Source organism: Anneissia japonica, unplaced genomic scaffold, assembly GCF_011630105.1.
Source record: "Anneissia japonica isolate Jap-2015-1 unplaced genomic scaffold, ASM1163010v1 scaffold1165_len1893470_cov193, whole genome shotgun sequence".
In the NCBI taxonomy this organism is placed as follows: Eukaryota; Metazoa; Echinodermata; class Crinoidea; order Comatulida; family Comatulidae; genus Anneissia; species Anneissia japonica.
The window spans coordinates 262,449-288,999 of record NW_022709613.1 but is presented as its reverse complement, the minus strand read 5'-3'; the positions used below and the strand labels follow the sequence as shown (position 1 = coordinate 288,999).

At 33.8% G+C, this 26,551-nt stretch overlaps 1 protein-coding gene across 5 annotated transcripts in view; it reads left to right on the top strand.

The window, feature by feature from the left end:
• LOC117106863 (balbiani ring protein 3-like) overlaps window positions 1-26,551 on the top strand; it is a 68,667-nt gene that overhangs the window by 24,985 nt on the left and 17,131 nt on the right. For 3 of the 5 annotated variants that reach the window (XM_033248353.1, XM_033248351.1, XM_033248352.1), the window contains exons 5-12: window positions 1,427-1,508; window positions 11,944-12,061; window positions 16,074-16,252; window positions 20,789-21,007; window positions 21,902-22,036; window positions 22,479-22,613; window positions 23,424-23,561; window positions 24,914-25,156. In XM_033248353.1, the coding sequence (XP_033104244.1) occupies window positions 1,427-1,508; window positions 11,944-12,061; window positions 16,074-16,252; window positions 20,789-21,007; window positions 21,902-22,036; window positions 22,479-22,613; window positions 23,424-23,561; window positions 24,914-25,156 (1,249 nt within the window). The remainder of the gene's footprint in view (window positions 1-1,426; window positions 1,509-11,943; window positions 12,062-16,073; window positions 16,253-20,788; window positions 21,008-21,901; window positions 22,037-22,478; window positions 22,614-23,423; window positions 23,562-24,913; window positions 25,157-26,551) is intronic. The other 2 variants (XM_033248354.1, XM_033248355.1) reach the window with 2 other exon arrangements.

Genomic DNA, 26,551 nt, shown 5'->3' with positions numbered 1-26,551 from the left:
ATTCATTCAGATCAAGGCTGCAAATTTTTTATTTAATCATTTTAAAACGCATTATAATATTTGATCTATTTCCAATTCCATATTAAAGTCAATAAAAATGCTAAATAATGCTGTACTATGCGCCGTGAGATTTCCCAAGAGAGACAATTGTCGATGTTTACGACTAATAAATATAATTGAAATTCGTCAAAGCTAAACTTTTAAAATTGAAATTAAATAACCAACGTTACGTATCTCAAAACATTTACACGTGTTACTCTACTTATAATTCAAGTTGTCGATGAGTGCGTGCACCTGACTCATGTTCTTGTCGACAGACATGTAGCTGTATGGCGCCGAATCATGAAGAAAATTAAATTGATCATTGTATGCTCTTGACACATGCTCCCAAAAGATGAGATATCCAACGGGAGGAGGAACTCCTCTTCATCCAATCATTTTTCTGTATCTGAGCAAGTATAGGATTAGCGTAGAAACATCAGTATTGCATACACAAAATGAAGTGTTAATACTGATACTCAAAGCTGCTTTGGATGTTTCCTTTACGTCGACTTCGCTATTCTGCTTTTCCGCCTTTTTCGTTCCCACGTGAATATATTCCCACTACGAATATACAGTTACCATACATTTTCCTGTGTTTTTGTATCTTTAAATAACCTGTCATCAGTTAAAGCACAAGTGTATCTAAGCATATGCCTACGTATTCTTATTGTTTATACTTATAGCTCACATTGGACACATATTGGAAATAACATAGTTTGACAATACGGTTTACAATGAAATATACCACCAAGCTAAATTAAAATAAGCAAACCAACAAAGAAAATCTTCAGATAGGCCCTACTATAGGCAAAAGTGTATTATAGACACTTCATTAACATTCATCTGTCTGACTGACAATTCTGACAGAGTGATGAGATTTCTAATACAAACCATGTCGTTTAATCACAGATTGCTACTCCAATAGACAAATAATGTCAAGAAATGGGGTCAAACAATGTTAACGCTAATTTCTTTTTACCACAATCACTTCGTCCGAGTGCTGAATTTAGGAGTCAGACTTACATGGTTTTGTTTCACATTGTTATAATTGTTTATTCATTTCAAAAAAGTATTAATGTAGGCCTATTTGATGCAGTTCCGATTTCGCATTAAAGTCAATACATAGTTTAACTAAAGCTCCAATTCTAACACAATATTTTTACTACTTGATCAGTATTTTTAATTTAGTTTAAATATGTTTTATGTATTTCATAACAAATAATAACAATAACAACAACAATAATAATAATAATAATAATAATAATAATAATAATAATAATAATAATAATAATAATAATAATAATAATAATTATTATTATTATTATTATTATTATTAAATTACTACGTGCCGAACGTAGAATTTACAAGTTGTACTTGTTTTCAGGCACGACGAAATGCAGTTGCAGAACAGAAGAAACTTTGGCCCGGTGCTGTTGTACCTTATGTCCTTAATTCACAAAAATTTAGTAAGTACATACCTTATTGTAAAACAGAGTAAAAGAGTTTGTCTTCACTCTATTTTTACTATATTGGCTAGGGCGGAATTGGTGAGGTTTACAATGTGTGAACACATATCATCAGCGTGTTCACTGTGTGGACACGGTGTGATTGAACACGTGTGGAATAATGTGCACACTGTGTTCACACCAGGGAACAGTTAAATTTAACTGTTCCCTGGTCCACACTGTCAACACAATGTTACTATGTGTTCACTTTATGTACTTACAGTGCAAACCTCTATATCAACTCGTTATGCCTGTATGCATTTGGGTATATATATATATGTGTCATGCGTGTCATATTTTTATTGGAATATATTTCTTTTCTTTTGCTTGCTCATCACAAGTGTTAGTTGAGCACTTCAACTTACGAGCATTGAATTTTTCATTTATTTTACAATTTATTACTTTCTGCCTAGCTGATTAAACACCATCATTTATTGAAATATTTAATGTGTTAACCATATTTTGTGTACAAAAAATCGAAAAAAGAAACGAATGGAATTTATTGCTACACCAATTTAACTTTTATCCATTTGTTAAAAATTATTAGCGTATGTAAATCCTATATTAATGACTATTAATAAAATATTAGCACAATTAGACCCAAATCCCCTAAGTAGCAGCGAATTCTGCAATACTATTCCGATAGGCATGTTTACGTCGGAGACTTGGATTCCTAACACAAATCTTCTAACGGAATATGTTATTGTTTTTACTAGGCCTGCTATTTTAATAATAAGAATAGACCTGTATTATTGTCATCATCATTAATATTCTTACATATTAATATTGTTATTATTATTATCAGGCCAATTATTATAGGCCTATTGTTATTTACAACTCGTCAATATGCTTTGTTTTCTAAGAGTAAGATTTTAAAATACAGTCACCGATTGTAACTTATTGAATTAATAAAAACACGCAAATAAAATATAAAGATTAGCTACCGTATTCTGTGGCTACATAATTCATCGATAACATTAATGGTGAACATTATCATCATAGTACAGTACTCTCTTTATTGGCGTCCGACCAATAAATAGCGTACGTACCGGAAGTACTTCATCTATTTCACTATAGTTCGCTACGTCCTTCTAACCTTATTTTGACCCTAGCCAGATGACATAGCATTATCTATCAGTTAAGACTACCACGTAATATCTAACCTTTAAAGAACATCAAAGAATTGTGTGCTTTCTAAATATTTACTTATATCATAAATTATGATTAAAGATTACTACTAACATCTAAAATGAACTTTAAAGAATATATTTGAGTAACATTTAAAAGAAATTGAACAGTTTTGTTTATTTTTCAAAAACTTATATTAAGCTTTTAACATGAAAAAAACAAGTAACTCCTCTTTTAATAATTAACTGACTTTTAAATAGCATCATTCCATTAGTCATCTCATATAGGTCTGCTTTTAATTTGGCTGAAAAGGATTAATAATTTCTTTAAATTCATGACATAAGAGAAAGTTCAAAATTTATCCAGCGATTCAAAGTATTAATTTCATTTTTTAGATTTTCTTCTTTATTTTAGGGTATTATTTTAGATTGTGAAAAAAGTTTGAAAGAGCAAAAACGACGTAGTAAATTGTCAAAATGTTATTTTTAATTATTATAATGATGATACTGATGACGATGATGATAGCAATGATGAAAATGATGTTACTAAATAATTACGGAATATAGTGATATTAATGATTATAATAATTTAATAATCATTATAATGATAGTTATGTAAAAGTCAGAATGATAGTGATTCTGATGGTAACTGCTGGGACAGGGACATTGACGATATTTAATGATTATATTGATAATCATAATATAGGCACAAAACTGTAAAGAAGTATGGTCCTGTATTTATATAATATAATACATATATATATATATATATATTATTAAAATATAATAAAATAAATAAATCATCAAAGAATATATACCCGGACTTTAAACGATTCAATGATGAAGCGGAAACAACTTCTTGAGGAAGGGAGTTCCACTCATTTACTACATCACGGTGACTTTGATGGAATGGATGTTGTTTGACCGTTGAATCTCTGCGGATCCATACTCTTGACGCAAAAGACCGTGTTCTCCAACCTTTACTCCTGCATTGCCTAATGGGAATTGCCCTGGAGTGGGTTTATATGAGATATGGGCTATTTTACGTCAATTATATCAGCCGTAGGATGGCGATATCAGTGTCACCGTTTTACTGTCAGAACCGAAGAGTGAATTTCATGCCCCGAGGAAAACTCTAAAATTCCCCATTTTTACAATTCCATGATTGAAGTGATGTTTACACATTTTTGATTTGGTAATTGACAGATTGTTAGTCATTCGGGTCCAATTTGTCTGCCGTAATGTGTCTACAGGATTGAGAACACTATTATATATGACAGTTTTGTAAAACGGTGCCTGTTTTATAAATATTCTGAACATATTTGTAACTGTTGTTTTATTAGTTGGTTTTCGAATTGGCAAGTACACTATACGATTCCAGTCCTCTTGCGATGGTACAAAGATGTCATTGTGCTGTTCATTGCTGTATAGGTCTAGGTTACTAAGGCCAATCTAACATTTTGGCAGTAATCATAATGTCTGCAGAAATGGAAAATGTCGATGTACGAAGACACTCGTAACTAACAGTTTAAACTGGTGTTTTTTTTTAAAACCCTAATAAATATGGGAGCTTTCGAGCGTATAATCTTTTCAGTTTACTATAGGTCTACTTACCTAGGTCTACGGGTATCCCAATTCCTTTTCCATTTCGCCGGATATTTATTTAAAAGCTGAACAATCAATAACAAATGATCCGCTTTTAATTATTGTAAATTACCTAACTTTTCTCTTTTAAATTGTATTTGTATGTTTAACTTGATTCTTTTCTATTTAACTTTTATGAATCGCAAAAAAAAAAGAAGAGAAAGTAGGACCTTGCGCTGTAAAAGTTGAAAATATGAAGTATCGTCTGTATATATTTGGAATTCCTAGAATTCGAATGGTCCCAGTTTACGTAGTACAACTTTACACTTACAACCATAGAACAAAACTTTGAAAATAAAACAGATAGCAACGTAATCGTCCCCTTGTGATCTTAGTTTGACAGGTGTTCAAATTTTCGGCTTCTTTTGAATCATTTTGATTGATTGGAGATGTTTAAAGTGTCAATTATATTTAATAAAATGTAAGTATAATGTCTCTTGATAAAAAGAAAGAATCGTAACTTTTTTTTTATCTCGGTCAAGAACCTGTTATCAGTAAATCTAACGTGAAATTTCTTTCAGGTTTTCTGTTTAGCCTATGGAAATAAATCTTAAATTGTTCAACTGTTTCAGTAAGTTATTGTTCTCTGTTCCCCTTTTGAAAATTACCTTTTGTTTACCTGGGCAAAGTTAGAAAGTTGTTAATATTATATTCAACTGTAAATCTTTTCAGAAAATTTGATATCACATTGGTATTCTCTTTGAATATTTAAATGTTCTTCAGTACAAATTTTATTGATAGGCCTATTTAATTTGTTGATTTGAAGTTGTTAAATGGGTTTCTTTTATATTACTCTTTTAATTGGAACAAACGTCCAGTTACATTTTGATCGAAATATTGTTTTTGGGGTTATCTATTAGTCATTTACTATCAGAAAGTAGTTTACATTCACCTAATCCAAAATACAAAAATACAGCATATACCTAAATAGTTCTATGACTATGTTTATCTATTTTTTTTAAAATTGAAAATAACGACATAAGTATAATTCACAATGAAGCCACAATGGCCCAGTTGGGTAATTGGTTAAGGGGTCCACATGTACAACCTTTTACACCCTGGTTAAAAGGCCAATACATTGATATACCCTGTACATTATTTTAAGCGTAACAAAGAGGAATCTGACAAAGAATTGAAGAACTCAACCACCATAGGGACTTCAAGCCGGAACATTTCGCTTACACACGACCGCATAACCACAAGATCACCAACTTTTGTTTTCACTTTTTTAGGCATACAGTGCCACATTAGCTCCAATCCAAGCCTTTACTCACCTTTATTACCTTTCAATTATTGTTACCAGAAGAATAAAATCACCTACCTAATCCCCCGACTTCGTTTCTGAGTGCTTAACCTGATAATAAAAGGACTTAGGCTTCCGATGATGTCGAAAATTAATGTACTATTAAGCCTGTCGAAATTAGGTCATCTGCATTGAACTCTTTCAATGAAAACAACAGTATACCTGTCAAATAACAGAATTTGTCTAGTAGTAAGTAGAAGACCTTCATTTAAACTGATTTGTAATTGGGTTTAATATAATATTCATTTTGATGTTTCAATTATATGCAAAATGGTGACGTAATTTGCTAAATAAAAGGTTCTTAATGATGTTCACTATTTAAATGTTGTTTTAATTCTTGCAAGTTTGAAATGGTATTGATAAGTCTATTATAATTTGTCGATTTGAAATTTTTGAATGGATTTTAAAGACAATTACAAGCGTATTTAGAAGTTTCGCCAGTGACTTGCGCAGTTAATAATGATATTTCAACCTGCCTTAAAAAAGTAACTAGTGCCTTCGATTTCTTATTAAGTTGACGCATATTAGTTTGGTTTTGTTGATGATGTTGTTGCCATGATTGTTGTCGTTGTTGTTATCGTTGCTGGTAGTAGTGGTGCTGTCTTGGTGGTGGTGGTAATGATGGTAGTGTTGGTGGTGGGGATGGATTGTTTTTGGTGGTGATGGTGATGTTGGTGCTGATGATGTTTTTGGTGTTGTTGGTGGTGATGATGTTCTAATTGTTGTTTTTGTTGTTGGTAATGTATTTGTTGTTAGTTGTGGTGGTGGTGGTGGTAGTTTTAGTGTTGTTGTTCATGGAGGTACGGTAGTGGTGTTCTTGTTGGTATTGTTGCTGTCGTCGTTGTTGTTCGTGTTATGTTGTTCGTGTTATTATGTAGAGCGTAGTTGTTGCTATTGGTGATCATGACTTTGTTGCAGTTTCGTTATTTTTATCGACATTCTGAATAGTTCGGGGTGTTTTTTGTACGTCTTGTAATCTCACCACTACATTCTCTGGAATGTGTCAATCTACCAATAGGCCTACCAACAAATGAAGGATACCGATATTGGAATGGATTGAGATTGCGTTGGATTTGAAGTAACAACTCGACATTGAAAAAGAAATTTCTATCACTGATGTTGACGGTAATAGTAGTCATAATAATGACTATGACGATGACATGAAGATGATATATCATGATTAAATTTACTATATGATAATATAGTGAATATTGATGATGATAATTATGAGAAAGATAATAATTTAAATAATGATAATTTGTTTATTATTCAATTATCAATTTCATAAATATAAATCATACCGTTATATAACAGGGTCAACTAACGTTAGCATCGGTTCTTGCTAATACTATAATCTTCTGTATCGATATAGAGAACCTCTCCAAGCTAGGCCACTTCCTCCCCGTTTGACTGAAGAGCCTTATATACAATTGTCACGTTAAAATAATTTTGTACTCTGGGGCAATCTCCGACAAATATTAACACCACTTGACTTTAAATTTAGACTGGAACTGGCCATTTTGAGGTGTATGTTATATTTTATCTTTAACCAGAAAGACTCGTTGCGTTCCATATTCTCCTTGCATGCCCGAGTTTGTTTGGGTTCATTTGGTTACTGGGCTAGTTTGTTAAAATTCTGGTCCAAGTTTGGTTGAGCTGAAGTAAATTGTCAACCATTATGAATACTAACGGGCAGCATTCGAATGTTGTTGCCGAATCTATAATATACAGATTTATATTATATTTGGAGAGAGAAGTCCGTGGTGGCGGCATCGCGTGCCAGGAGGAAATTGTCCTCTTCCGTCTGACACGCATGGCTCCCATGTTGTCAGACACCACATGAGGTCGGCAGAAAAATATAATTATTAACTTTTCGAATCAACTGAATTTTTTGTTGAGGTATGTTCTTAATGTTACTAAATCTAATTTTTAGGACTTTGAAATGTTTCCACCACCATAACGAGGCCATCAAATAATTAACTTAGCTAATTACTTTAATCTAAATTTACTTTACACCTTTTGAATAATCTTCGAATATTATATACACAATTAGATTATTTATTTGATGAGATTTATACTATCAATTACTGGTACTTATTTCGAATTGCGAAAGCTTAAATTTGAGAATTAAATTTTATTTTAAATGTTGAATTATAATTAGCGGCAATCACATTTTATGGTATTTTTTTAGCCTTAATAATGCCAGACACTTGAGGAACCGCCTGGTGTCATAATGGCAGGAAACTGCACTGGTGAGCCTTGTTGCAACCGCTATTGTAGGAGACAACAGCTAATGTAGTAACAACCGTTAATGTAGCACACTCCTCATCTTATGTAATAGAACTTCCCGCTAATGTAGAAACACCAACAGGTTATGAAGTAAAAAGAAAATCAACCCCAGCTAATGTAGAACGCTCAACAGCTAATGTAGTAACGAAAATTGCCTCACAGCTAACTACTATCGCCAGCTAATGTAGAATATAGTATAAAATCTTATATCAAAGGGGAACATAATCGAGGTTACCAACTATAAACTATTACGTCTTTAAATTATTATCAAAGCACTACTTTTCGTCGAAAAATCACGTGGCATTGTTTCGACTTCTGTTTGATGCCTGTTTGCTGTTTGTCATCGCACAGTATAGTACTCAATGAATATTGTTCTATAAATAAATTATGAGATAAATTACCTTCGACGGGAATCGAACCTGTGACCTCTTGCTGTCAAGTTGAACAACATAGCCACTATACCACCATCATTTTATCATATATGTATTATATATGGTTATAGGCCTATATTTTATATTTTGCTCTGACGAGGAAGGGCTATTACCTATTTACTTTATACATAATAAAATCGGGGCGAATCTGGGTTGAAATTTACGAAGGGGGGGGGGGCAGAATGTTTCCAAAAAAACATCTTCTGAGTTGTCTTATAATGACTTTTAAGTTCATAAAAATTCAAGGTCTTCCCCTCTTGAAAACGATTCAATGAATCGATGAACCCCAAAGAGAAAGGGTGTCCGAGTTCTCCTCGCGAAAATTTAGATTTCTAGTTGGCGAGATATATATACAGAACAAATGAGTATTTGCATACGTATTCTTTTTTTCCATGAATCGATGACCCCAAAAAGAAAGGGGGTCGGGGTCCTCCGCCGGGAAAATTTTGATTTCTAGATGGCGGAAAATGAGCTTTCCCGACTTCTGATTTTCCCATTATAACAAAAAAAAATTCAACCCACGGGTCATGAAGAAAGTAGGTCTTGATTTTTTTTTTGCAAGGGAGAGGGGTGTCAGGTCCCCCTCCCCGGCCCCCTTCAGATCCGCCAATGTAAGATATATAAGACAGACCGACAGACCAACCGACTGAGAGAGAATGACCGACCGACCAATATTGTTAATAAACTGACTGCAAAACCAATAAGTATATTGCAGGGCACTCAATGCGTCGTACGATGAATCTAACTTTGCTCCCTGTTAGCGATAGGACGACGCCACACCATGCCGCCTGCTGGTTATCAATGGTAGTCTGAAATCTAATCGTTCTCCATAGAATCGCGTGGGCTGACGATGGTCGGGCGCAGTGAGTGCCCGGCTTAACTGAAATTGGAGAAACAGATGTTAAACGGAATGGGGACCAACCGATCGACGCGGCAAACCTACGCCATTGTCGATCTTATGAACAATGCGGTACCATTATTAAACCGTATTGATTAGTGGTTACCGAGATGAGCACCCAAATGATATAGGCATAGGTGGCTCACAGGTTTACACGCCATTATGTTAGTTCCTCCCATGTTTTTCAGCCAATGATATTGTAATATTGTAATATTCTATATTGGCTGGTGATAGTACTTTCATTAGCTGTGAAGCAATTTTCGTTCTACATTATTTTTCTACATTAGCATTTACATTAGCTGGGGTTTTCTTTTTACTACATAAGCTGTTGGTGTTTCTACATTAGCGGGGAGTTTTGCTACATTAGCTGTGGAGTGTGCTACATTTACAGCTGTTACTACATACATTACCTGTTGTTTTCTCTATACATTAGCGGTTGTAACAAGCCTCCATTGCTAACTCCTAACCGGATGGGTAGAGTTGCAAGATCTTCCTTAATTACGAGTATCTTCGCATTGCAGTTGAACTCTTCTATATAATTAAAGCGTGTTCTTCCCTTAGGAGACACTTCAAAATTCTAAGCATGGTTTATCAGAAATTTCAGTGTGCAAAATGACAGGAGCAGAGGGAATCAGTCTTGAGTGTCACAAGTGTGGAAACTGACAGTGAGCAGGAGGAATAGCCCGTGAGTGCAATTACCGAAGTTTCGATCCTTGGCAAGTACCAGCACTTCCGAAATATCTCAGCTCGTCATTTGTAAATATAAACAGAATAAGTGTCGTTTACATCCATCTTGTCATTGCCAATACAACAGCGGATATAATTCCTATTTTGAGCGTTTAACGACGATTTCCACTTTTATTTTATACCATCATTTTAGTCTTTGTTCAATTATGTCTACATTTAAAATACTAATGAAGGGAAAATCGGCACAGTCTCCCGAAATCCCGTTAACAAGCAAGTCTTACGAAAAGTAGTCCATCTTAATATTAGACTTGTTATAAGAAAGCCTAGGCCTATTAATTTTTAACCAGACCTGTCGAAAGTTGCTACGGTACAGATGCTGCTCCCACTGCAGCCACTACTACAGTGCTGATACTACTATGGTACTGCTGCTACTACTACTACTTCTGGTGCTGTTATTGCTGTTGTTGTTGCTGCTGCTACTGCTGCTGTTGCGACTGTTTCTATTGCTACTGCTACTACTGTCGCTGCTGCTGTTGATGCCACCGCATTACTACTATTGCTGCTGCTACATTTTACAATTATTGTACAACATTAACAGCAATAGCAAAAAGTTGCATTACAATGACAGTAGCAATAGCAGTGACAGTGACCGTGATATTTTGCATTGCTTTGATAAAATAAGTGATTTACGAAGGATGCACTATTCAACTTGAGGAAAGTGAGAAAAGTTTCATGTTACAAATTGGTTTCATATCTGTTTATTCATTCAATATGACGCTCCAGTTTATGCTACAGTTAATTATAGCCATAACTAATAGTTACACAGTGTTAGGTGCATGTTCAAAGGAGATAACCATACACGGAATAATTACATTTAGCTTTACCTGTGTTATGTAATTCACATGAATCAAAATTAGAAGCGTAGAATATACTTACTGTAAGTCAGACGGAAATACCAAGGCAAATAGTCATATCCGTCTGCCAAAATAGTTTCCATATAACCTAAAATCGACTCAAACAAACTAGTTGAGTGACCCAAGCCGTGTAGTTAACGGAACATAATCTGGGGTATCTATGTTGTGCAGGCGGAGTAGGCCAGTCTGATCGAGTGACCTGGGAGTGACGCCAGTGTGGGTGGGGGAGAAGTCGACAAAACGCATAATTTACGATTTAAACTTTCTTTAACTTACCATTTTAGATTATATCTAGATTTAAGGATGAAACGCATTGAAATTTAGAATAACGTGGGATATATTATCTAAGCCCTTCATTGACAAGAACACAACGTGGTCAATGGGAAGTTATGGGGTTTGCCTCATTTCAAGCAGATATTGACTTGACAACTGGATATATAAGGTCCACTGCACTTCGATGTTTAGATATCATTAAAGCGGAGCACGCACCGCGCCGACCAAAGAATCTCTCCTCTGTACGTGAGGCTTAACGTCACGACCCTCTGCTAATCACATCGTATCCGAGGAGAACGCGAAGCGAGTGGATCGTACAATCTGCCACGCGTTCCTCCTACTCGCGATGCAGGTTCCAAGAAATTGCATCAAACAATAGAATAAAATACATGAATTGCCTACTTTATAATGTTAAAATAAAACGTCATAACAAGTACCACAGTCGTGTCGTCACAACACCAGGTGGCGCCAACTGAACGTTGGTTACCGTTCATTACGCGTGAATGACTTCATTAGCTTAATGGTTTAAAATAGGCTTTCTGGAATAGGAATCAAAATGTTCTAAAAACACAAAAAGCTCGCATTATATTAGTTAGCGAACACACATTTAATCATCAATTAAAATTTACAAGGAAAAATTAAGACACAACTTCCTAATAATTACGTTAGAAATTGGGATCAATGGTTTGTCAGTGGCGAAAATGGCGTCGGTTGAACGCTTTTTGTGTCCCGATAGCAATGGAGTAGTATCACGTGAAATCGTGACGTAACACTTTACTGTATGTTCATTGTTGTTGCTTTAATTTGTTCTTTTATGCGTTCCCTTTCAGCTTTAGATGAAAGGAAACTTATATTGGCTGCAATGGATAGGTACCATGAGAAAACATGTATTCAATTTAGGCCTAGAACCAATGAAAAAGATTACATTCTTATATCAAGAAAAATAGGGTGAGTAGCTATGGATATGTGTATATTATCATATTTCATCAATCATCATCATCGTCGTCGTCATCTTCATCACCATAATAATCATCAGCCTCTTAGTAGGCCTGGGCTAAAGCCTCTCTTAGATATTTATTTAGTAAAAATGAATGTATGAATTAATTTAATTCAATTTTGTTTAAACTAAGTAGTTATTTTAAGTTTGATGCTACATGTCATACACAAGAAGATCTGTCTTTTCTATAGGGAAAGTGAAATCTTTAGCATTATGCATGTATCGTTTCTTTTTTGCCAACTGAACATCTGTCATCCAGTATATCTCTCAAGTGTGCCCAGCCCATATTTATTTAGGGTTTTTTTTTTTGCTATTATTATTAACACTCCATTCACTTTTGTTTGAACCTTGATTTACTCATTTGTTTTTGCTGTCTATCCTAAATCTAAGTAACCTGCCACCGTACAGCCAATGGTTCTTCAAGTCGTTTGGATTTTCCTTTCTATTTATTAATCAATGTCCAAGTTTTACTGCGATATACGGTAAGTTTTTACTGGCAGTATAATGTCGACAAAGAGTGGGGTTTTTTCTGTTTTGATTCAATGCAGTATATCTGGCCATATATATATTTTTTGTATATAGGCCTATCTACGAGTACCGTATTTTGCTACTTTTCCTTGATAGAGCTAAATAATTCAATTAGATTTATTTACCTGTAATATTGTAGTGAAGGAATCCGTAAATTAACCATTAACGTTTTGGAAATACTAACTTATACCCCATTCCGACTAGCATCGCATTGCGATCGGTTTTAGCAATTACGACACCCAATCGCACCCAATCGCAAAGTAATCGTGTCTGAAAGCACACCAATAATAGTCGATAAGTAATCGATTTCGCAATTGTTACCCATTGCGATTGGGTGCTACAATCTTTATTACTCCTGATTACCACGGAACCCGATCGCAACGGATTCCACAGGCACTGATTGGCTGAGGTAAAACAAAACAGGACTACCTATATCGTTGCAAGTGATATAAAGTATCAAAGTAAAGGTGTCTGAATGCTGTCGAAGTTTGCGAATGGTTGCGAACAATTTGGATTACAACTGTTTACCACCGATTACATCGCAACCTATCGCAATGCAAAGTCTAGTCTGAATAGGGTACTAAATTTTGTTGTCGAAATGTTCACTTTCAGGCCTGTACTTATGCTTTTACTATTCATATTCTTCCAAAATGTCTTGCATCTAAAATAAATTTTCGGAAATGATCAATATTATTGGTAAATCCCCAGTGGCTTAGCTTTTTACACTTTACATATATCCTATTTTCTTTCACTTCGTCTTCTTGAAAGTTTCTAGAAGGTCACCTATAAATTGTTCCTTTTAATATTAAAGACTTTAATAGGTTTACTGATTTTATACCTAATCTCGTTGAGATCTACTGGAAATTATTTCAAACAAGTAAAATTATACATCTTAATTACGATGTTTGTCAAATTGGTACACTTTGTTTTTTATAAGAACACCGAGGCTGAAATTGCTTAAAAAATAAACACAACATAAGAACAAATTGAGGCTAAGGTAAAATGTCAAATGAGTTTTTTATTTTTTGTAAAATAGAAAAACCAACAACGTATCTGTACCTTAGGTGCAGTAGGTGTGACTATGTAATAATAATAATAATAATAATAATAATAATAATAATAATAATAATAATAATAATAATAATAATAACAATAACACAATAATAATAATAATAATAATAATAATAATAATAATTCGGGACTAGATGTTGCACTTTTCAATAACTTTCTCCTCCCCTGAGGGTCACTTTATGTCTACCGCAGCCACTAAACTGGCGCACTTTCATCTGTCCACGACAGGGGCCGTGTGAACCAGTACACCGGGGTAACCCCTACTCATCTCGAAAGATGTACTGGGTTCTTTAAAGTGCACATGAGCATTTGTGTACACTGGGCCTACGGTTTATAGTCCTTGAGAAGACTTGTTCCACCACCAGAATTATAGGAGCGAGCCGGCCGCGCAACTGTGCCGATATTGTTGGCTGAGCACGGTGCCCCTGCCTTAACCGATCGGCCATTTGGCTCGCTCAATATCCCCTACACAGTAATACAGTACAGTAACATACTGCTGTACAATAATATTTTTCTATCTTTGAAAAGTGTGTAAAATAAGAACAAAATAAGAACATTTTGAGCCTGAAATCGGCAAAAAAAAAAAAAAAAAATCGGCAAAAAAAAAAAAAGAACACTGAGCCTCGGCAAAATTTTACTGGTTCCTATAAAAGTGTTTTTCCAAAAAGTTAATGGTTACAGTAAATTACGAATTCTTCTTACTACAATATTGCCGGTAGAGTGTGGTTAAACTAACACTAAATTGAGTTTTATAACTTAATTTGTCAATACCATAGTATCTATAGGCCTATATTTGTTTGTATCTTAGGTTAACCCAATTATATTGTAACATCAGATCATACAGGCCTAGTAACTTGATTGACGATACGATTGACGTTTATCTACTTAGGCCTACATATGGAATGCACACAAAAATTATGTCAAAAGAGTGTGTGACAGAAGTTCACCATAAAATGTGTATTCTATTTAAGTGTTTCAGAAGTACTGAATATTCACAGCATTAAACCATACTGTCAGATTTCGTACAAAATTTTATTTTTCCTGGCACAGTAGGAATATTCAGCCTATATTTAATATTATTTTATAATTCTAGTCTACAATAATTATGCACTCTCACTTATGGACCGAGTTGATAAAATCATGTTTAATAAGACACTAGGACATGAGACATATAGATTGATATCTATCCAAATCCTCTACAGTCATAGATATAAACCATTGAACATAACCTAGTTATTTAAAACACGTTACGAAATGAAAGAGTCAAAATCTATCAACAATATGTCTTGAATTTGACACGACGCATCCTGGGTTAAAGTGTGGCTTGCTTAATACAGAGCGAAATACTATTTCTCCAATTAAACCGCTTATATCGAAGAGTTCTCGTGGGGAACTCCAGACATCTCTGGCGATGCACTCAAAATCGCTATGCCTGCCACTTATTGTAGTGAAATTGCTATAGCAAATATTTTCTTAGGACATTATTCAATTTGTGCACAGTTAATGTACTAAACACTGCGATTTTTTAAGGATGAAAAATAGAGAACAGCGATTAGGTAAAGATCCCAAATTTAACAAATGGAGCCATAAGTGTGTGGAAGTCGTTTTATTTGAGTAATTTAAAGATTGACAGTTCGACTGTTACTCAATATAACCCTAAGTGGGGTGGGGAGAGGGTGGAGTCTCTGAGCACTTTCTGGATCCGTCACTGGATTTACATATTATAGATAAGTTCCTGAAGGAGTCTTTCAAGGATACAAAATTAATTTTTGTGAGCGCGTCATCAATATATAGGCCTATGTTGATTATATTTGAGACATAATCTTTTGCTGACAAAGTTATATCTTATTAAACGTGCAATTTTATTAAACTTCAAATCAGAGTTTCTAGTAGCATACTATCGAGTGGCCGAGTGGTTGGGCGTCAATAACTACAGCCCAAGGACCTATGGTGGAATTAAGTCTTCTCGAATACATAAACCCGAAGATCATCAATGGGCACATCTGCCTCATTTGGTGTTACTCAACCTTTTTCCAGTACGATGTAAAATTGAAATCTGTATCTATTGCCTTTTCCAAAATATTTTTTCAGCCATCCATTTCAGTGTCTCACAAAATTAATTGTACAGCATTCGTTTTTTTTCTCTGGAAACCCATTGCCTTCGGGAAAGTAGGTGTTTTATTTGAAAGCCCACTTATTTGGAGCATTTCAGCCTCTGTCGTTTAAAACGATGTAAACATGCAGCTACTAAGCGCCTGTGCAACTGCTAGGTAGTCATGAAAAACGCCTTTAAAATACTCATTTAGCTTATATTACTTGTTAAAAAATTGTGGACTTTTTTTTAAACTTTTAACTTGTCTTTAGGTGCTGGTCTCAGATCGGCCGTCAAGGTGGCGTTCAATACATATCACTCGGCCTAGCCTGTCATATGAAAGGAGGAACAATCATCCACGAATTAATGCATTCTTTGGGGTTCCGACATGAACACTCCAGACCGGACAGGGATGGTTATGTTAATATCTACTGGGAAAACGTTGTTGAATGTAAGTTATTCTTTCGCTTCTCCTTTCTCCATCTTCGATGCTGATGGTGAAAGGATGATGATGTACATGATAATGATGATGATATAAGGTAACGACTACGACGAAGACAATAGTGACCGAATTCACTAATTTATCAAAATTTAAAGTTAAATTTTGTGTTATTCATAAAATCTATTTGACAAAAAAATACTTAAGAATGCATAACTCGACAACTTTATTTTTCAACGTTTCAATAGCTGCATCAAGGCGTTTACCAACATTAAAGAGAATTCTTATTATTAATGATATAATCCAAATTTGAATACCATTTTTTTTTTATCTATTTGATTGTTTTGTTGAGTCAGTACATTTAGCAGTGTTGATGATGTAAATGCTATACCAACTCGTTGACTTTAGACCTAATCTAATTTGACAAGTTCTCACTTTCAATACTCCCACGAGGCATAAGTTAATTCCTAAAGTTCAACAATACTTTCAATATTATTTCATCCAGAAAATTGAAAGGAATTCCACCTTGTTAGTAATGACCCAACATAGGGGGTTATATTGTTAAGTGCCGTCCTTTGTCGGTGTATTGACATGTAGTACAGTATACTTTGACAGTACCATACAACTCTTTTATCACACACAATTTAAACTAGCTGTGTCACGAGCTTATACCGTACTTATTGTTGAGCCCACCTCTATGTCTATTATTTTAAAAGTAAACTTTATGTGCTCGCCATCGAATTTTGATTTTAAATGGATAAAAATCCAGCCAATTTTTATTGGCTGGATTTAGTGCATACCCGATCAATATGCGCCCGTTGACCGTCGCCTGTATGACGTCAGCTTGCGGGAGAGCCAATATAACTCGCATTGAAAATTGTGGCGGTGCTACGCCTATATATTTTTAGCTTTAGTTTCAATGTTATATTTAGTATGATACAGATACTATTTTTGGCACTGATTGTGATGTCATTTTTTTTTTCAATGTGATTCTGTATTTTTTAATTTTATGTGCATTGTTTATGTTTTCTGGCTGTTTGATTGTTCGTTGGAATCTTATTGTATTTATTATGTTAACATCAATGTAATTCAGTTTTTTACTGCGAGTTTGATGAATAAAATATACTTGAATACTTGAATAGGATACAATTAAATCCCAGTTTCTAATACATAGAGCAAAATTATGATACAATTTAGCTTATACAAAATGATTAAATAATATATACCGTATAATATATGTACAATTTAAAATAATGTTATATAATAGAACAATTCTAATTACACTAAACAAATTTGATGAACATTGATGAGTTATACGAAAATAACATTGATTTGAAATACAGGGATTATGGATTGAAGGAACGATATTAAACGTTAAATGGTCGGACAGACGTTTCTAAACGTGTTTAATCTTCTGGAAATAATCTACTGATATCTGGTTTACAGCGAAATAACATCATATATACTGGGCAGGTTACATACTGTACATATCCTAAACATTACAGGCCTTACGGTACTTCATTTCCTAAGCATCGCCTTCTTACATAGATATTAAAATAAAACCTGTGTCTATAATCTAACTCTCTGGTTAAATTCTTTAAGTTAAGTCCAATCCTGTACGATGTTGCCCTATGTACATTCTGTCTCATTTAAACGCACTTAAAAAAGCATGTGGTGATTACTTTCTTGTCATACTGCAAAGTACATTACCATAAAACGTGGAACTACATACATTGCTCGCTATGCAACTTCCTTTGCGATAACTGAAACAGTATGAAATTGGCATTGAACACTTGATAAGATACAATCTTAGTATGTTAAAGCAAGTAGGATAGTTTCCAGTACCTCTGTTGCTGATTAAATTGCACCAGATTTTTATTTTAAACATGAACTTTCTTGTCATACTGCAAAGTACATTAACATGAAACGTGGAACTACATACATTGCTCATTCTATGCAACTTCCTTTGCGATAACTGAAACAGTGTGAAAATGGCATTAAACACTTGAAACTTGATACAATCTTAGTATGATAAAAGCAAATAGGATAGTTTTCAGTACCTCTAGTCTACACCTATAGCTATATCTATCGGCCTATACCTAACATTTCAAGATTTCTATATTTTGTCATAATGGAATTCTCGAAATTGCTACACTTAGGCCTATGTAACTGACTTCAGAGCAAATTATAAATATAATATATAAATACATTAGGCCTGGGAATGCTAATAAAAATATGAATTACACAGTGAAAGACCAGGGAACAGTGAAGACTAAATTGCAGTGTTTGTTAATTAACCTAGGCTTTCTAGATCTGCTGGTGCTAAAAATATATATTGGCTACTTGTAGTGCTGAGCTAATAAGCTTACCTACACCAATGAAATCCAATAACTGAATTGATTAAGAACATAATTTTTTCATCAATTAACAGAAGCTAAAATACCACCCTTGTGAGCTTTTCAATGTCTGATTGTCATTTGAAGGAATTTCAAGTAAGATGAAAGATGTGATGTTTAGATTCTGTCTCAAAAACACGTTTGAAGTGGAATACTTCACAAACCTTAAATTTCACTATCAAGATATCAAAATTTTGAATAGTGTTTTACATATTATTAAAGATAAAGCATTAAACGATTAAAGTGTTTAATTTATTTTTCTTTTCTTAACTTTAATTAACGTGTTAATTAGCGTGAAAAGTTTGTGTCCGTGAAAATGAATTTACCCAGCATAGATTGTTTACACGTACAGCGAAGTTTGTGTCTCTTCCTGAAAACGAAAATCTCAATTTAGCTATACGCGCTCCGTTGTCAGACACAAACTTTATTTTTGCCTATATTTTACTATTGTAGTCAATATAGGCCTACAAACTAGGTTTATCCTGGTAAAACCATTATGTTTTTACTAATAATTCCAAACTTCATGCACGTGTATAGTCCTATTCCAGGTTATACTGCAAGGGTACCACTATGCCTAGGAAAATTAAGGAATTTAATCTTATTCCTGTAGCCCTACCCCAGTCAGGTCTCATCTACCCGATCACAACGATAGCAACGCCACACGCGCGTCTTCTGATAACCCACTGAAAGTTTGTGTCTCTTCGTGACGACGAAAAACTATTTTTCGGTTTGTGCGCAATGGCTAATTAGCCTAATTAGCTAATTAGTGTAGTTGCACTCTTAACAATTAGGTGAAAAGGTAAAGTCCGATATACATAATCAAAATGTCAAAGAAAAAAAAATGAAAAATTATTTTTGAAGTTTGTGGTTTTGCTTTTCATCAGTCAAGAGTCAAGTACACTATGAACAATTAACAATATTGTATGGTACACAGTACATACTCAAGTGCTTTACTTTACATTAATGTTTTCACGTATAAGTATAATTGTATTGTAATGTATTACATAATTGTAGAACTTAAAGAATTTACAAATATCACATCCACTGGTCAGATAATCTTTTAAAATTAAGATGATAGAGCTGGAGAACAGTAACAATAACAACAGCGACTTTAAAATGTCAGTTTCACATAAATATCAACATTCAGATAAGAAAGTTAGACTTCGTGAGTTCATTTAGATTTAAAACTATAGCTATGAATTATTATTATATTTCCCGCTGTTAGAAAAGATTGCGACAGACACGAACAAACTATGTAATTGAGAAATTCATAACACTAATAATAACAACTAAACGAAAACTAATAACAACTAAAGCCGTTTTTTTTAAATGCTACTTTTATTTGTTAGCTAATAAAGCACGAAGGATAAACTACAGAACTACAATAAGAATTACAATATTACAGCAACTGAACATATGACTAAATGCAAGGTCTATGGGTTATGCATTCTGACAGGAATGTCCAATTCCTAACGCAGTGTTAGTAAGGTCATCCAGGATTTTTACGGCATTGATACTACCCACATACCCAGATTATTTGGGCCAAGTTGTGAGGAGGAACAGGGCCGTGTCCATTATTTCCTGCGAGTGTGAAAAATGTACCAACTGTGATATAATTTATCCCAGCAAGGTTTAAAAGATCCCCATCGATCTTTATACCGAAAATAACATTTTTTATGTTCTGTACATTTTTGTCTCAGAAATGTAAGTCCAGACCTCTTCTGATTTGGAGGTGCGTACGCACCATCGCACCTCCCCCACGGGTATAGGCCTGAGATGTTCACTTCTCATGAACAAATTTAAGATCAATAGATTTTTAGCAACACAAGAATAATTAGCTTCCAATGTTACTTTAAGGAGGTATCTCCTTGGTTACTTTAAGGCTCTAAAATCTAAAAAAAGACAATAAAAAGGAAGCTGCAGTGATTAAGAAATGAAAAGCTACCAACCGTTCCACTGTTAGTGAACGTCGACCTACTACTGTATCGATACTAAAAAACATAAGTAGGCCTATACAACATGATTATTCGGAAATGAGAGTTATGATGATGAATGTCACGCTATGTTAAAGTAAAAGAACTTTTCCAACGTAAAACATTTCGAGGCTATATTTAGTAGGTATAAATCGGATTTTTTTTTTCTTTTTTAATAGCCCAAAGAAGCAACTTCCATAAGTACAGCGCCGATGCGGTTAATTTGGTAGGCACCCCATATGATTACTCATCGATCATGCACTATCCATTGCACGCCTTTTCTAAAAACGGCAAGGTCACAATCGGGCCCCGTTATCCCCATAATGAAGACATCGGATGGGTGACTGATTTTAGTGATACGGACATCTACCGGCTCAATAACTTGTACAAATGCGGAGGTAAGACTTCCAGTTGTATCATCATATACTTGGGCAAGAGTCTATGTAATGTGTTTAGGCAAAGGTATACCGTATTCCATAATTTAAGGTTAAAGGTAAAAAAACACCTACAAATTACTAAAAACTGTATAATCTTTCTTAACCAGCTCTTAATTCGCCAATTACGGTACCTTGATGAAATTATACTTGAATGAAATCAGAAATAGCTTTATGAATGAACCCAATATCCTAAAATTACAAGCCGTGCATCAGAACCTTCACAGTACAGCTTTCCTATAGTTAATTATCTTTCTGCCCAAGTTTATAGATATTATTCGATAGGTGAACATTTCATATCGCATTACAATTTACAGCTAGATGGTGGTTTAGATGCTGGTGGTGCAATGCACCAGTAATCACCGAAGTGAATCCCAGAGCTCGAAAATTTTGAAATACGTTTGAACTCGAATATAACTTAGTCTTAGCATCATTTAACAGCAAAACATCCTAACCTACGATGACGCACCACGAGAGGCCTTTACATAACATGAAGTGCAACCCGGTGAGGGAAACTCCCTGGTGGGGTTTTTAAAGGAGACGTTAATCAACGGCTGCGTTTTGGTTCTAAATTAGTACGTATATGCTAGCTTGAGGGAATTCGGTTCTACTTTGTATGATAAACGGAAACATCGCAAAAAAAGTAAAATTTGGATATGATTTGGCAAATTAATCTTTACATCCCCTCTTAGAAGTAACCTAAGCCCTGGATCGGTTATGATTAATTTCGAAGGCTGAACGTTTGCAGAATCAGAAATAAACTGATTTAAACTCCAAATTATGTTATAATTTGTTATGTGATTCTGTATTTCATAGCAAATGTGTGTTGTGAGATCAATGGTGTATTTTTTTTTACAGAATGTTTCGACTCTGACCAGCAGCAATGCCCAGCCTGGGCGATGCAGGGTGAATGTAAGCGTAATAGACACTGGATGAGAACGTTTTGCCCGTTTAGTTGTGATACTTGCCCTTACTCTCATGACACAGACAGTGGTAAGAGTAGCAAATATCAATATGGCACAACACACTCGCACCTTAACACAAACGCAATCAACACTATCCGTATCGGACTCACATGGAACCACCGCCCCGTGGCGCCAAATATGGCTTTTCAAAAGCGTCAGTTCCATCGAGACTAGACTCTTAAATGAATCAACATATTAACTTGCACTAATAGGTATACACTCTTTGATGAACATAAATCTAATGCTATTGTATATAGAATAATGTGCAATAACAAGCCTATTCCAGGGGATTTTATGTATTTTTGTTACTTAAGAATATTAAATTGATTTTTAAAACATACCTGACGTTCTAACGAAGATTGATTTGTTTCTTGATTTTAAAAAAGATTAAAAATAATTTCATCAAATTGTTTATCAAACCATGTTGCAATTGTTATTGCCTCCTACCCACACTAAATGCGTGTGTGCAGTTTGCAAGGATATCTCACCATCCTGTCGAGCGTGGGTCACCAACGGGGAGTGCGACAAGAACAGAGCCTATATGCACGAGAACTGTAAGCGGAGCTGTGGGCTCTGTATCAATCCAGAGGGAGTTCGCTTTGGAGGTAAATATTTCAGATTCCCCTTTGACTGTCTTTCATAACTTTGTCAATTACTTAAACTGTTGCTTTATTAAAATATGTATCAATGATGGCGGGAAACATTTTGTCAGAAATAGAATAATTTTAGTAATAGTTCTTTTAACCATATCTTCAACATTGAGTACTTCAATGTTTTAAAAAAAATTACTATCAATTACTATCAATTTACATTGTCACTCCTATATAGAAATTGCAGTATATTTAAATTTTGCATTTAGATGATCGTATTTCTCGTATTTTTTATATATTTTTCATTCACATTCTTATTTTACAGTAACGGATTAACAGAGCCATCAATCATATCTCATAATTATTTGCATTTAAGTATTTCAGAGTCCTATCACTATAGAATAAGTTTATTTATAGGCATAATGCTCTTGGTCTACAGTATTTATTGTTGTTATTATTATTATTATTATTATTATTATTGTTATTATTATTATTATTATTATTATTTGTATTATTATTATTATTATTATTATTATTATTATTATTATTATTATATTTGAAGTACTGCTAAACAAAGCTTTGGTTTTCTATAGTTTTAAGTACTGTATAACCCAATTCATCAACTAATACTGGACAGATTACAATAACAAATTTAGCTATTGGGCGAACGAACAGACAAAGTTCTTTATTTCATTCATAAAATCTTGTGAAATATCTTTGAAATGCATGCATTTTTGGCCTTTTGTGTACATGTTTAAAATTCACAAATCATTTTAATGTCAGTAATTTTTGTTTGCATTCCAAAACATATTATTCTACGCTTAGATTGCCATGACAACAATACGCTATGTGCTGATTGGGCAGTTTTGGGCGAGTGTTCGCGCAGTCCTGCTTACATGCACGTTAACTGTCGCAAGAGCTGTCGTAGGTGTAATAGGCATCTTCAAACGTTATCGATGAATGGTAAGGAGAATGACGTAATGTGGAGTCTCACCCTTACGCATACCAAAATCCGATCATTTAATTAGACATCTAAGGTTAGCTAGCTAAGGTATAAGCTAGAACACCCCACTTCAAAACAGATTACCGTTTAGTTTAGGAATGTTGGCCACGAATGAATTTATTAATTTAATTCTTAAGTATACAGTTACTGTACTTTGTTAGGGTCAATGAATGTTGTTTAAAGATTTCAATGTCAATTTAAAATATACACTTGCCAAGGAAAGAAAAAAAAACATAAAACATGTGTTACAACCGAATGAATCATCAATACATTGAACCTTCTAGACAGTGTATGCCATTATGTTTATTATTGCATTGCAGACATGTAGCAGTAAGTTATGGTGAACATGTCGTGTAGTTATTTTCAGCTCTATAATTATAAAGACATTTCTTGTAATATATTAAAAAAGCTTATTATTTCTGTGCCATTTTAAATATTTCATATCTTAGAGTTTCTCAGAATTGTGGGGTTGTGGCAACAAGTTTGTCCGCTGATGTATATTAAAAAGTTTGTGTTTTTAATCATTCAAGAAAATGATCTAATATTTTGGTAATTACTGTATACCGTACCCAAAAATCCAAGTAATTATACTGAATAATAATGAAAACTGAATTTATCATAAATATGCATAATAAAAAATGCGTTATACCGTATTAGGAAGCGGGGTATAATTAACATAACTTCAATGTAAGCTGCCCCAGCTGGCCAAACAATACCAAATATTGTTGTTGCTAATGATATAGGCATGGATAAACCTAATTTGGACCTTTCTATCGGAGACCATGTTTGGTAGATTAACAGCTAAGCCTATGTACTATATACAAAACAAAAATGGAAGTAGATGTATCTGAAATTTCTAATATAGCAAATCCATGTAATTTTATAGATATATAAGATATATTAAGATATATTAATCTGAGTTTCTTATTCTGTTGTATTTAGCTACACTGACCGTCAATTATATCAGTTGCAAGCTTCTGTACATGTTTTAAATAATCTCTTGAAGAGACCTATGCTAATTTAAAATGATAGAACTTAGCTACCGGTATGTCTTACGTTTATAACTTTAATACTAGCTAAACTTTTTCCACGGTCTAAAGATGACTACTGTACATGTTTAAATGTCTTCATTAATATAGTTAGTATATGCACCTATATAACATGTCATAATGTTATTTTTATAAGTACAGTATCTATAATTATTTGTTAGTATCAGTTGTTTCCTATTCACACAGAATAACATATATTTATGTATCGTAGTTAAAATATCTAAAATGATGACGTCACGATATAACGAAGACTTTGTCTTCAGAATGTAGGGATTATCATCCAAATTGTCAACGATGGGCAAAAAGTGGTGAATGCAGTATAAATAGATGGATATACGGGTATTGTAAACTGAGTTGTAAGCAGTGTACAGTAGACAAAAACAAGAACCCTTTTGCACTGCCTAGTGATAATAAAAAGAAGTCAAAAAATGAGATTGGAAACCTACTGTCCAAATACCACAAGGACGATCAAACTGCAGCCAAAACACAAGTCATCAATGCAAAAGGTATCAGTACAAAAGCTGTTAAAGTAAATAAAACACGCTCGAGGAAATAACCGAACTTCGTACTAAATCCTTTTGCATCAACGGCTTGCGAAATCACTTCGATGCCTGGAAACTTGTCGCATTTCATTCAAACTTTGCATGGTTGCTTGAACCATTTGATCTGTCACTGATTCTTTATCATTATTAATATATATGATCCATTTCATTCATTTTCATTTATTGAACAATGAATATTTAATTAATATAATTTTAACTTGTAAGTGTAGCGAAGTTTTAACATGTTCAGGAATGATGATTCAACAATTTACTTCAGACATCATTTTGTATAAATACGATAACAAATTAGTTCAGGGCCCTGATACACCTCTCCCCAAGGCCAAAAGTATTGATTGTTTCACAAAGTAACATCTTATGGGATTTGCATAAGGTAATAATTTGGCAAACGTAAGCGTATTGTCTAGGCTTAGAGCGTACGTTCAACAATATCCTAAAATAAATCCCTAATTATTATATAAATTATGTAGGCATTTGTTAATAACACATTAAGTTCACATGTTTTCATGTAGTCTTCCTTTCCATGACAGCGATTTGTGTTGGGAATGTCAGTACCAATGTATTTAAAACACCGCTTGAATATTTTTATATTGACTTTCTATACATATACAAGAATAGTGTTTAGTGGCCCTAAACAAAGTTTATAGACAAACGTTACTTGATATAGTACGGTAACCAATGTAATACAATTCGATAATTTAGTGAGAATAATGGCAATTAGCAACCAAAAAGTGTACAGGATTTTAGAAGAATTACGACTTGGCGTGATTTGTTACCTTTGATTTAGAAGTAACTCTCAACAAAAGTATAAATCAAAACTAAAGACTACCTTGTTTGAATGTAATAGGAGTCTATTCAAAAGGCTAACATTTCACACACGATCGTTACCCTGAAATGAAAAGTAATTCATCGACTGAAGTTTCGTCATCTGATTTATTTCTTTTTAGTTTACTAAAATTACTTACTTTCCAAGGTTGCATTTTTCCAGAATGTGATAGTGAGTGACGTCAGATTAATGGATCATACAAAATGTAATGGTGCATTAATGTCAATAGAAATTTGCTGCGTTTGCTTTGATTACATCTTAATCATTCATCTAAAATTAATATAATGTTTACGTTCATTTATGTTTATCATTTTCTCTTTTTCTCTTAGAGCATTATAGACAATTGGAAACGTGGAAGTGTTGCTTTTTATATGGCTTGTCATGTTGCATATGTTTATCATTACTTATAATTTTGCATTAATACTTTCGTTCATTTTATCAAACAAGTGCATGCTCATTCAAATAAAGTTATGATTGATTGTATATGTTTTTGTTTGAATGTGGAAAATTATATG